Source organism: Sorex araneus, chromosome 2 (genome assembly GCF_027595985.1).
Source record: "Sorex araneus isolate mSorAra2 chromosome 2, mSorAra2.pri, whole genome shotgun sequence".
In the NCBI taxonomy this organism is placed as follows: domain Eukaryota; kingdom Metazoa; phylum Chordata; class Mammalia; order Eulipotyphla; family Soricidae; genus Sorex; species Sorex araneus.
Genome location: NC_073303.1, coordinates 138,764,417 through 138,777,276, shown reverse-complemented (window position 1 = coordinate 138,777,276; position 12,860 = coordinate 138,764,417). Strand labels below are relative to the sequence as shown.

Sequence of the window (12,860 nt, the reverse complement as noted above, 5' to 3'; positions counted from 1 at the left end):
GAACAGCAGGATGGCAGTGATACAGTGATACAATATTAACAAAGAATTAGAACCGTAGAAAATGGTGAATGAGGGACTGGAACGACAGCACAGCAATAGGGCGTATGCCTTGCACACGTCCATCCTAGGTTCGATTCCCAGCATTCCATGTGGTCCCCTGAGCACCACCAGGAATAATTCCTGAGTGCAGAGCCAGGAGTAACCCCTGTGCATCACCAGGTGTGACCCAAAAAGAAAAAAAAATGATGAATAAGTTTTAGCTGCTAGTAATAGGAGTAGCATTGTCATAGCACTATCATCCCATTGTTCATAGATTTGCTTGAGCGGGCACCAGTAAACGTCTCCATTGTGAGACTTGTTACTGTTTTTGGCATATCGAATATGCCACGAGTAGTCTGTCAGGCTCTGCCATGCGGGGAGGATACTCTCGGTAGCTTGCCGGACTGTCTGAGTGGGATGGAGGAATGGAATCCGGGTCGGCTGCATGCAAGGCAAACGTCGTAATAGTAATAGAACAAAAATCATAAATTTGATCAGTCCTATTGCAGATAAGGGGCAGAAAAACAAAATACAGCCATCATGGGTCTGGGTAACCATAATAGACTTGGGAGGCTCTTAAGGGTCAGGCCCCAGTCACATCCAGGCAAGTCCAGGTCCAGATACTCCCTGGCATGCTCAAGGAAGTTGGCACACATCTTCCTTTAAGAAACTGTTGAAGAAAAGCCACTTGGCCACAGACTGGCCAGGATTGAAACTCAACCAATCACAGTGCAATTAATCCTTTACCTAAGTTTTAAATTTATGCACCAATTGGAGCTGAACTTTCCAATTGGAGCTGAAAGTTAATTTGCATAGTGAACCTGCAAGTGAGCTATTTTGACTTTCAGTTGAATACATTAGCCATCTCCCTCCCCAGGCTACCAGAAACTTGATTCTAATGGTTGTTGGTTCTGTGTTTTTTAAGATGCAGTCCTCTTACTCCCAAATGAGATTTGGTTTCACAGGTGAAGGGGAACACGCAGTGTGCAGGGACTGCTTCCAGAGCAGAGCCCAGCCTAGAGTGAGCTACAGCCTGCTTTAACCTACCAAAATATTTGGGAAGGCACATTTTGCTAGTTTTAGGTAGAATTAGGTAACTAGCTTTCATAAAACAAGCTCCCCATCTCCTAATAGAAGTATCTGAAAAGTAAAAAATGTCTTGGTATATATTTTACAAGACTTTCCTCCTCTCATCAGGGCCAGAGGAACTAGACTTGGGGAATTGACAGTGTATCATTCTCAGAATCAACCCCATATTCCATCCCCACCAAAGCTGCTAAAAGTTTAAAAGCTAAAAGCACTTGCAGCTGAATTTGGGTCAAAGAAAAAGAATTCCGAGCACCCAGGACAGGTGGTACAAAAACACCTTCCCAAGTCCTACTGTTTTCCCTCTAGGGGATGCTCACTGCTTTGCTATCTTTTTTATTTATACATGTGATTTGGCAAAAGAAAGACTTACTGTGGTAATATGGAGGCCGGAAGGTCTTATCAGCAACCCCCCATCGAGGTGGGAAAATTACAAAATCAGCGATGGCTACTCCAGGGCGGAGAGACTTGGCGGTCAGCACGGTGAAAATGGAAGGGTCCTGTGAAAGCACAGCACAAGGAAACTGAATACACAGGAAAGGGGGGGTGACTGTATAATGATACACATGTCCTCTGCACTGGGAAGTGTTCACAAGTGACAATAATTAGCGAGCAGAACACACAGGCCAGACTCTGGACTTGTTTTTAAGGGGCAGTAATCACCCATCTGATGTTCCTTTCTTGCTGTGCTTGAAGCAAAATGAATTAACACCAGCTAAGAGAATTTTGAGTTGTGTTTCACCCTGCTGAGTCCCCATTTTCTGTAAGTACTACCCCAGGCATTTGAAAACCAGTGGTGCTCACCTCCTACTCTCAGCTTGGGGTGACCCAAGAGCTAGGATGAGCTGCAGGGAGCTTGGGATAGGAAGGTTGAAATAGATATAAAAAGAATATCTGAATTTTTGATGTGGATCTAGGATGTGCTTCTCTTTGAGAACATCACAGAGTCCAGATGGTATTCTTGGCCAGAAAGGGCTGATAACTGAGTCTTTGTTTTTTAAAACCTTGTTTGACCCTCAGGCTACTCAGACATACTATTTACATCACTATTAGTAGTAGTAGCAGTAGTGTAGAGGGGAACTGTTGGGGGGTGAGGTAGGGAGGCAGATAATATGATTTAAAAGAAACTTAGAACCCTTCAGTGGAAGAATAGATATTCGATTAAATTGAAATCAATCATGTTTGCTTTCAGATGTCATTATCAAGTATAAAAGTCATAGATGATGTGTCTTTCTTTCCTTATGTGAAAATAAGGAAAAAAGATATGAATGACAAAACAAAAGAAAAATAAACCAGTGGGCATTGCAAACAAAACTGAGGTCATCAGAGTAGAAGGGAGGATACTAGAGCCATATGGATGGTAGTGCTTGCTAACTATAAATTAAAAAACAAAACAAGGGGCTGGAGCAATAGCACAGCGGGTAGGGCATTTGCCTTGCACGCGGCCCATCCGGGTTTGATTCCCAGCATCCCATATGGTCCCCTGAGCACCGCCAGGGGTAATTCCTGAGTGCAGAGCCATGAATGACTCCTGTGAATTGCCAGGTGTGACTCAAAAAGCAAAAAACAAACAAACAAACAAACAAAACAAAATATAAAGCCAACAACAAAACAACAACAACAAAATAAAATTGCCCTCCTCCGTGTCCTGTCTCTGAGATCTATCCTGTCTTGGATCTACCCTTAGGTGCAAGGGCCAGATCTTCATTCTCTGGTAAACATTTATTCAACAAAAATTTTTAAATGATCAGGCATTCTTGTTTATGGAGTTGGACAGGAAGTAATAGAATAGGTGTGTGAACAACTAATCACAGCAAGGTGCAAAAGGAAATCTGACTTCTTAGCTAAAGATCTCAAGGACCGCAGAGGAAGGAACACCTAACTCTTAGACGATCAGGGGATCAGGGGAGGCTTCAAAGAGGAAGTGACATCTGATATGGGTCATGAAGAGTGAAAGGGAATGAAAGGAGAAAGAAAGGAAAAGAAAGGGTGTCAAGGAAGGAAAGAAAGAGTGGAAAAGGCAATTTAAGTACAGAGAAGATAGCAAAATTCACAGAAATCTTGTTAAGAAGCAAAATTTGGGTGCATTGGCAAAAGGAAGAGGGGTTCTGGAAAATGAATCTAGGGCCAGATGGCAAACAGCATCAGATAGGACACTTTGGAGCTCACACTTAATCCTAAACCATGGGGAGCCTACAAAGGCATCCTAACACAGTGGTAGAATGAACAAATCTGAATCTTGGGGAAAATAAATTATTGTAGCAGCAATACAGAGAAGACTGAACCTGTGTAAATGCACGTCAAAAGAGAAAAAACACCCAACCCTCATTGGTGTGAGAATAAATAGCTTTTCAACTGCTATGAGAAATGACCTGAAACTATTGAAGAAAAGGCAGTGAGACTCCAATAAAGCTCCACTGGAGTCTCGGGATCGCTTTTTTTCATGCTGCTTTGGGTTTGATGCCTGATTTCCTTTCCCTTTTGGTTTTGCTAAGAGTAGCTTTGTTAAGAATAGCTGATCTTTAGAAAAGCAGTTTCATCTTCTTCCTCTCCCCTCCCTGAGATAAACTGACCTGGCCCAGAGAAATGTTTTTGTCTCTGGTTCTCTGGCTTCAGCTCTAATTATCCCTTTAGACTGTGGGTTAAATTAATCTATTATAAATTAGCTTGCAAAATAAACTTTCCCCCAGGAACTTGGAACTGCACTTTATCAAGAATGTGGGACCTTGGGGTCTGTAGTCAGGGGACCACTGATGGCTGCCTAATTTCAATGAAAATTGTGACCAAGTTCATACTCTAAGCTTTTTTTGGTCTATATTCAAGCACTAAATGTGTGAGAAACTTCAGAAGAGGGCTTCCTACTCCATGGCTGCTAAGCCAGTTTGGATTTTCGAGGGACCCAGCTTTACAGCTCCTGAACCTCTGCTCCTTGCACCACATCTCTAGGTAGATCAATTTCCTGACTGATAACTCTGAGGCCTTTTCAGAACTGGCAGGTGATTTTCCTCCCTTCTGGCTAGGCCCTGGAAGCCAACCTCTGCCATTTCAACGGGCACAGCTCCACAAGCTTCTGAAGCTACAACTCCTCATCAAATCTCACACTGCTAATGCTTAAACTTCCTACTACTGGGTGAAGACCAGCAGAGAAGGAAAAGAGCAAATCACAGCCTAATTCTCAGAGAATCCCAGGTGGGGTGTAACTTCAAAGATTCACTCTCAGTGCAACAGGAGCTCAGTGAGTCCAATGGGGAAGATACACAGAAGCCCACCTATTCAGTGAGAGAAAACAATAACACAGAAGGCAGCACCAGCTAGCTCAGTAAATCCTCAGACAAACACTTTAGTGACATCATGGGAGGATATTTAATGAACTCAAGGAAAGAATGGCACAAGTAATCAGCAAAGCACAAGAAAATACGAGTGCTTAAGTAAGAAAACTGCAAGCAGAAATGAAGAATATAGTAGGTGATATAAAACATCAGTGAAGTAAAAGGTAAAGGAGCTCCAAGAGAGATGGAGGCAACTGCTAGAAAACAATAGAAAGTGGGAAATAGTCTGAAAAGAAATGAGTAGCATAGCAGAGTACCCTGGGACCAATAAGAGGAACAATGTTAGAATCATAGAGGTCCGTAAAGGATAAGAAGGCAAATTCAATGAAGAAATAATCACTGTCACTGTCACTGTCGTCCCGTTGTTCATCGATTTGCTCGAGTGGGCACAGTAATGTCTCCATTGTGAGACTTGTTGAAGAAATAATAGTTGAAAAAAATCTTAGATAAGAATTTTATAGATTTGAGAAATACAGGGACAGAGATCCAGAGACTCTAAGGGTACCAGTGAAAATAGATTCAAATAGGAAAACTTCAAGACAAATTGTACTCAAAATGACAAAATTCAGATAGAGACAGCATATTGAAAGCAACAAAATCAATGGAGGAACTTACATTAAAAGAAAGCTCATGAATTTCACAATAGATCTATCACATGAGCCAGAAGAGAAGGGAGGGATATAGTACCAAAACTCACTGAACTGAGCACATCACCAATACCCTCTCCAACTAGATTATCATTCATATTTAAAGGAACAATACAGAGCTTCAGGAACAGGCAACAGCCTAGGAAATTCATGGGCTTGAAACCAATCTTGCAAGAAGCACTAAAGAAGCTCCTTTAAAAGGCTACACGGGGTGGGCCTGTGAGGGTAAAGTGATAGTGCAGTGGGTAGGGCTTACATGCAGCTGACCTGGATTTGATCCCTGGCATCCTATATGGTTCCCCAAACAACTGCCAGGAGTGATTCTTGAGTCCAAAGCCAGGAGTAACACCAGCATCTCTGGGTGTGAACCAAAACCAAAACCAAAACCAAAGGCATGACAAAGCTCAGCATGTGACATTGAATATGGCATTCGTGACATTTATGGTTACTTTCTATGAGTTCCGAAAAGGAATGTTTACTCCTTTTTTGCTAAGAGATTCTATATATTCTCTATAAAAATTAACATTTCATATATATCAAATATTATATGTATGGTCAAATGGGTTTCTTATATATCAATAGAGATTTTAATTACAATCCATTGCTTGTTAATGCAGACACTTAAGCAGTATCTATAATATATTTCTTTCTAATAAAAGGCCAATATTCCCTTTCTTAGAATAAAACACACTTTAATACTTCATAAGCCTATTCAGATTCTCCCCTTAAAGTTTTCTTCTTCATTATCTAAGAATATGGAATGCTTTATAAATTTGCATCCCATCTTTGCACAGGGGCCATGCTAATCTACTAATTTTATGTGCTGCCGAAGTGAGCACCTTAAAATATTCTTAATTCTGGGGCTGGAGTGATAGCACAGAGGGTAGGGCTTTTGTCTTGCACGCGGCCGACCCGGGTTCAGTTCCCAGCATCCCATAAGGTTCCCTGAGCACCGCCAGGAGTGACCCCTGTGCATCGCCGGGTGTGACCCAAAAAGCAAAAAAAAAAACCAAAAAAAACCTTAATTCTTTTAATTCTTACTAAATTTTACATTTGTAGGATTTATCTATTTCATGTAAATCTTAAAATTTGTCAGCACAAAATTAGCAATAACATTAATTTCAATTATAGATATGTAAAAAGGATATGTTTTTTGAAAAATGTTTACCTTATCAATTTGTCATTTATCTATTCACTTTTTTTTTGAATTTCGGTTTAGCTCCAATCACCTATGTGTGTAGAGATGACACCATTTGACAATTTAAAAAGAAAAAAAGGAGAGAGATTAAAAAAATAAACATAGTAAAAGAACAAAAATGGTTAAATTAATCAGAACTGAAAATTTTGTCTAGATCTAAACTTACATGGTGGGGGGTGGAGTAAGTTGTCTTTGGGACACTGATAGAGGGAAGTGGGGACTTAGATAGTAGGTGTGGTGTTGGAATGATGTATCCATGAAAGTATGAGTCACAATATTATAAATGCAAAAGTTCCTAAATAAAAATGGCTTAAAAATAAAAGTTATAGGGGCCGGAGCGATAGCACAGGGGGTAGGGTGTTTGCCTTGCACGCTGTCAACCCGGGTTCGATCCCCAGCATCCCATATGGTCCCCTGAGTACTGCCAGGAGTAATTCCTGAGTGCAAAGCCAGGAGTAACCATTGGCAAGTGTGACCCAAGAAGCAAAATAAATAAATAAATAAATAAATAAATAAATAAATAAATGAAGGAAAATAAAACAAAACAGTTTGGAGTAGAGTTCACTGGTAGCCAGAACAGCAGCTTTGACATTTGTGAGTGGGCCAGAGAACTTTATGCATCCAGAAAGTTTCCTTTCTCATAAGTCCATCACTAACATTAGCAGCTAGTTTCTGCATATGAAAATATATTACCTTCCCCAATATCAGATTTTTTAACTTATTTAAAATATTTTATAATTGAATATCCATGAGATAGACTATTACAAAGCTGTCATCACTGCATTTAAGTTACACAATGATCCAGCACCCATCCCTCCACCAGTGCACACCTCTCACTACTGGTGTAGGATAACATAGCCTCAGTTAGTTTAGGTTTATTTGGGTTACTCCCATCACAGTGCTCTCTTTCCTCTGTTTTTATTTGTAACTTCTTTTTTTGAGTTCTGTTGACTTGTAAATACTGTTTTTCTCTTCTCCTTGAGTCCTTTGCATAGTTTATTCAGAACCATGTCCTTTTGTATGGGCACAGGAAGACTGTAGCAAATGCTATGCTTTTGTAACCTGGGAGTCATTTGACTCTACATGATATTTTCCTCCTGGGCACCTGTTCTCTAGACCTAAGCCTCAGCTGCCCTTACTTCCTAGCACCCCCAAAGGCAAAGTCCTGACATGGGACTGGATGGACCCAGGGTAAGTGGTGAGTTATGTGCTACCCTGACATCGAGATGGGCCTGGTCAAAGTGCCTAATGCTTAACTATAAGTTAAGAGCTTGGTCATGGACAAATGTTGTCATGATCCAAAAAGTAATAACTAGATTAGGACCCTGATAGGGTTAGGAATGATTAATCTGGCCTGAGAGCTATAGTCTGAGTCTGTGACAAGATGTTGCCAGGAGAGCTGCCCTACAAGCCTCAATGTATCTCTTATTGTGTCCACACAAAAATAACTAGTGTTAAGATGTTGATGTTTTTGGACTGAGGAAAAGAGAAAAACACCTTAAGAGGTATTTTGCTTGCAGGCAGTTAGGAAGGGCTTTCTTATGTTGATTTTGCTACCAGACTGTGTGTAGCCTAGAGGGCAACTTGGAGAGAGACAAGTAGAGTGAGAGACTAGTGAAGAGGGCCAAGAATCCAGAGACCTGGGATGGAGGAGTGAGAGCTAGGAAGGAAGAGCGTGTGAGATGAGAGACGAAAGATTGAATAAACAGTAACTAATCAGCAGCCAGCTTGGTCCTCATTCTTCCTTCGCCTGTCCTTGGCCAACAGCTGTCCCAATCCAGCCCATCCACAGCGGTTCCAGAGCACCAAACGCGGGTGGTGAGACAGAGCCACCCAGACAGCCCGCTAACACACATACTTCAGCGTGTTTTTTACACACTCGTGTCCCTGTCTCCCTCCCACCATCCCCCAGTACCCCCCATTCCCAGCCAGCCTGCCTCTATGGAAGGCATCCCTCCTTCCCTACTCTCTCTCCATTTGCCCAACATCAGATTTTTACACATCTATGTGTGCTACTGTAAATTCCGTAGAGAACAGAGTTGTATTCATGGATGAGTGTTTTGTGTCTGGTCTGGCTCCCTCACTGTAGGATATCATTGGTTTGTCCTTTCTCCCTTGCCACAAAGTTTGGGTTTATCTGGTAATAATCTCTAAACATTTTAAGACAACACTGGTATGTCCTATTCTCCTTGCCACAAGGAGCTTAGGTATATTGGGTCACACCCATCAAAGTGCTCCCAAGTCACTCCCATTCCTTTGTCTATCTGTAACCACTTCTACGACTGGAGCGGTAGCACAGCGGGTAGGGTGTTTGCCTTGCACGTGGCCGACCTGGGTTCGATTCCCAGCATCCCATATGGTCCCCCGAGCACTACCAGGAGTAATTCCTGAGTGCAGAGCCAGGAGTAACCCCTGTGCATCGCCGGGTGTGACCCAAAAAGCAAAAAAAAAGAGAAACTTTTAGGGGCTGGAGTGATAGCACAGCGGGTAGGGCATTTGCCTTGCACGCAGCCAACCCGGGTTCGATTCCCAGCATCCCATATGGTCCCCTGAGCACCACCAGGAGTAATTCCTGAGTGCATGATCCAGGAGTAACCCCTGTGCATCTGCCGGGTGTGACCCAAAAGACCAAAAAAAAAGAAAAAGAGAGACTGAATATCTGTAACCACTTCTATGCTCTCTTCCGCAATCAGTTAATCAGATTTCCCCCTTAATCAGACTCTGTTAATTTGTAAGGTCAGACCTTTCTAGGACACTGAACTTGTATTGTAAGTTAATATTGCCTCTCTCCTCTCCTTGTGTCTTTTAAATAGTTTACTTTAAAGCAATGTCCTTTTTATATGGACAAAAAAAGACAGTTGTTAATATGCTTTTGTAACATGGGATTTAATTGGCTTTGAATATTATTCACTCCTGGGCATTTGCTTTCTCGACTTAAGCCTTAGCTGCTTTTACTTCCTAGCAGCCCCAAAAGCAGGGTCCCAATAAGGGATGAGACGGACCCAGGGCAAGCGGTGAGTTATGTGCTACCCTGGCATCGAGATAGGCCTGGTCAAAGTGCCTAATGCTTAACTATATGTTAAGAGCTTGGTCATGGACAAATGCTGTCATGATCCAAAAGCAACGACAAGACTAGGGCCCTGCTAGGGATAGTAAAGACTAATCTAGCCTGAGCACTGTAATCTGGGATCGAGGTGACCCCACGAGAGCAATTCTATAAGCTTAATGCATCTCTTGCTATGTACATGCAAAATGATTAATATTATGAATACTTATATGTTAGTTGGACAAGGAAATGAGAAACACACCCATGGGATTCTGCTCTTGGGCAGGTCGTCCTGCTGAAAGAGAATCTGTCCTAGAAGAAGCATCCCCTGAGGGAAAGAATTTTACCCCTATTGATTGTGACCACACCTATGTGTAAGCCCCAGCCCCTCATGCTTGGGGATTTAACTAGGCTGAAAGAGTGGGCTGGGGGCCAGTCCCAGTGCAAGATCTGGAGAAGCTAGATCGAGATCCAGATCCAGAGGAAAAGGAGAATGGAGTAGCAATGGGGAGGAAGAAGCAGGAGGAGAATCAGAGGAGAACGGAGATGGGAATGGAATAAACTGCAACTGAGACCAACCAGCCTGGCCCTCATTCCTTCCTTCGCCTGCCTCATCATCGCCATCAACCTCCCTGGGGTGGGGGAAGCAGCTGGAGACTACCAAACGCGGGCGGCGGGAGAGATAGAGCGCTGCTGCCCTGTGCCTGGTGTGGTGCCCCTTTCTTTTTTGTGTGTTTACACACACGCTTGCTATGTGATATATCTCTTCACTCACTCTGTTGCAGATGATTGAAATTTCTGTTGGCGCAGTGACAAGTAACTAAAATTTGAGCTTCTAAGAGTGACACTGAAAATGTTGAGCTAATAAATCTCAGGATGTACTATAGACTCCTCCCACCCAAAGGTTGTCCTAGGACCCAAACCACTCCGTCATCCAGACTTACTGCGTGATCAAAGGCCACCGCGTTGATAACCATGAAATTCTCCAAGTTGTACTTGTAGGGAGTATAGTTTCCATGCCAGGCCACAACATTGAATGGGGAGACATCCTGGTCACAAAGAGCAGGAAAGGTTGATCTTCATACCTAATGCTTTTGTAGCTGCAATTATACAGTTTGTACTGGGCATCACTCACTTTTTGTATTTTATTTTGTTCTTATAATTTAATAATGCCATCATTTTGGATAAGTATAATCCTGGTTCATTTTATGATTGCTTCATACGCCCTGAACTACCACCCCTTTGGTCATTAATCCTCCTTCCAGTTCAAACACTGTGGTGCCTCTGATCACAGGGCACATGTGCAGCAGAAACAACCATTCTCCAAATAGTGCCTTAGCAACAGTTTTTGGGTTTTTTGTTTGTTTTGTTTTCAGACTGCTCAGGGTTTACTCCTGGATCTACTCTCAATCATCACTCCTAGAAGTGCTTAGAGTATTGGGGATCAAGCCCAGATCAGCCCCACACAAGACTTATTTACTGTACTTTCTCTCTCTCTCTCTCCCTCCCTTCCTCCTCCCTCTCTCTATCTCTCTCTATCTCTCTTTCATATGTCAATAATTTTAAAATAATTTTTAATTTAAAGAACCATATTTGACAAAGTTATTGATAGTTGGATTTTAGGCACATAATATTTCTACACCAATCCCATTACCAGTAAGCAAGTTTCTTAAGCAAAATTGTTACAATTTGTGGATGCCAATAATTCTAAGAATCTTGGCCACATCCCTGGTTTCCTGGAATAAAGGGTAGGCACTGCTTTCCAGGTAATTGCTGTTCAGAGATGCTGCTAACAGTTGTACTGTCTGGGTTGGCCAGTGCAAGAGGGGAAGAATTTTTGTAAGATTTTTAGTATTAAGGCTTTGAGATTTCAGAAAAGTCCCTTGAAGCTGCTTCTTAGATCTGCCTTGGGGTATGAGAAGATCAGTGATATGCTATAGAAAAGTAGTACTCATCACATCTATGGTTCTTTCTGAAAATAGAACTCAGCTCAGAATGCTCTAGAGACTTTAATAAAGAAGTTTTTCAGAATAGTGTGATTAGGGTTAGGTGAGTGGGCTAACAACAGCAGGATGACATTGCCATTATCAGGCTGGTAGGATACAGGAAGGGAATATTGTTTTAGAACCCAGCAAGAACTAGAACCATGAAGAAGGGGCCATCCCAGAGACTTGCTAGTAAGTGCTGAATATAGCTAGATTTCTGGGGGGAGGGGAAGGAGGGAGAATCAAAAGCTCTCCATTTGCTCATTTCTAGCATATGAATACTATTACCATGATCACTTTTGAGTTTTCAATATGATGTCACTTGGACGAGATGTGCTTATCATCTCTTGACTCCAACATACCCAGTGGGAGCTATCAAATAGACACTAATATTTTGAAGGGATTCGGGTCTAGGTAGGAAAGATGAAGAGGAAAGAAAACCCAAACATTTATTTCCTCCTTCCCCCATAGTTCCTATGAGTACTTCCAAATGGTTGAACGTTAATGAAGGTTTGCTGACAAGGGAGCCTGGAGGATACAGTTCATTTAGGTTAACCTCCCAGGGTACAGATCATGGTCGAGAAGGGAGAGCAAGCCTGGGAATACACAGAGACTACCCAGCACAGGGTTCACTTGGAAAGTGAAGACCATGGAACTGTTGGCTGTTTCTAGGATAGTGGTTTTCCATCAATCTTATGTCAAAAAACAGTGAAGTGAACATGCCTCATTCACAAGGTTACAATTTTTTGCCAGGTGAAATTGTACCTAAGAATTTTAATTTAAAAAGAAAAAATCTCTCAAACAAATTCTAAAGCAAATGGTCTCTGAACCACATTTTGAGACATTCTGCCCCAGAAAATGAGGGTATGTTGATGTAGGGGTCACAAAAATCCCTTAGGAGTTAATTTAAAGTGACTACTCAGCTTCTGCTTCTACTATTCAAGGAAAATAACACACCTTGGTAAAAAATAAGGAACAGTTAAGTGGGAAAAAATTAAACAAAGATATTGAAGATATCTTTGGGTTACTTTTATCACGATTATTTTAATCTGATATACTATTATCCAATGTATTAAACAATAATATTTTCACATATTATGGACTACATATTAGGAATATTAGGAATATACCTTTACTTAGTTTTTATATTATGAAGATGGTGGTATAAACAAAGTCAAGTTAATTAGCTGAATTCTACTTGTTTGTATCAATCATTGCTTGCTTATGAAATATGGTGGCTCTTGTGAAAAAGAATATTAGATGATCTGTTTATAAATTGATTATCTTTTCCAGACAGTATTATTCTACCTTTATCTTATGTTTTGCACACCACTTACAGAGTTCTGTGTAACCTTGAGTTTTCCATTGATCATGGAATGGAATGAACATGACTTTTGGATCCAGACACATTTTCAAAGTTTCTTTTTTGTAGTATCATAGTGGCCTGGTAAAGAGTGGCATATGTAAAGTACTAACACTGGCCTTGGAAATTACTCAGTGTTCAGCAACTATTTATTCCTTCTCTTGCTT

The 12,860-nt window shown here is 41.5% G+C and overlaps 1 protein-coding gene and 1 pseudogene across 1 annotated transcript in view; both read right to left on the bottom strand.

The window, feature by feature from the left end:
• HGD (homogentisate 1,2-dioxygenase) overlaps positions 1-12,860 on the bottom strand; it is a 55,614-nt gene that overhangs the window by 10,123 nt on the left and 32,631 nt on the right. The window contains exons 11-12 of the mRNA XM_004606692.2: positions 10,290-10,394; positions 1,499-1,625 (exon numbers count right to left, since the gene is read on the bottom strand). Coding sequence (XP_004606749.1) covers positions 1,499-1,625; positions 10,290-10,394 — 232 coding nt within the window. The remainder of the gene's footprint in view (positions 1-1,498; positions 1,626-10,289; positions 10,395-12,860) is intronic.
• On the bottom strand, positions 5,851-5,940 carry LOC129402915 (U6 spliceosomal RNA; annotated as a pseudogene).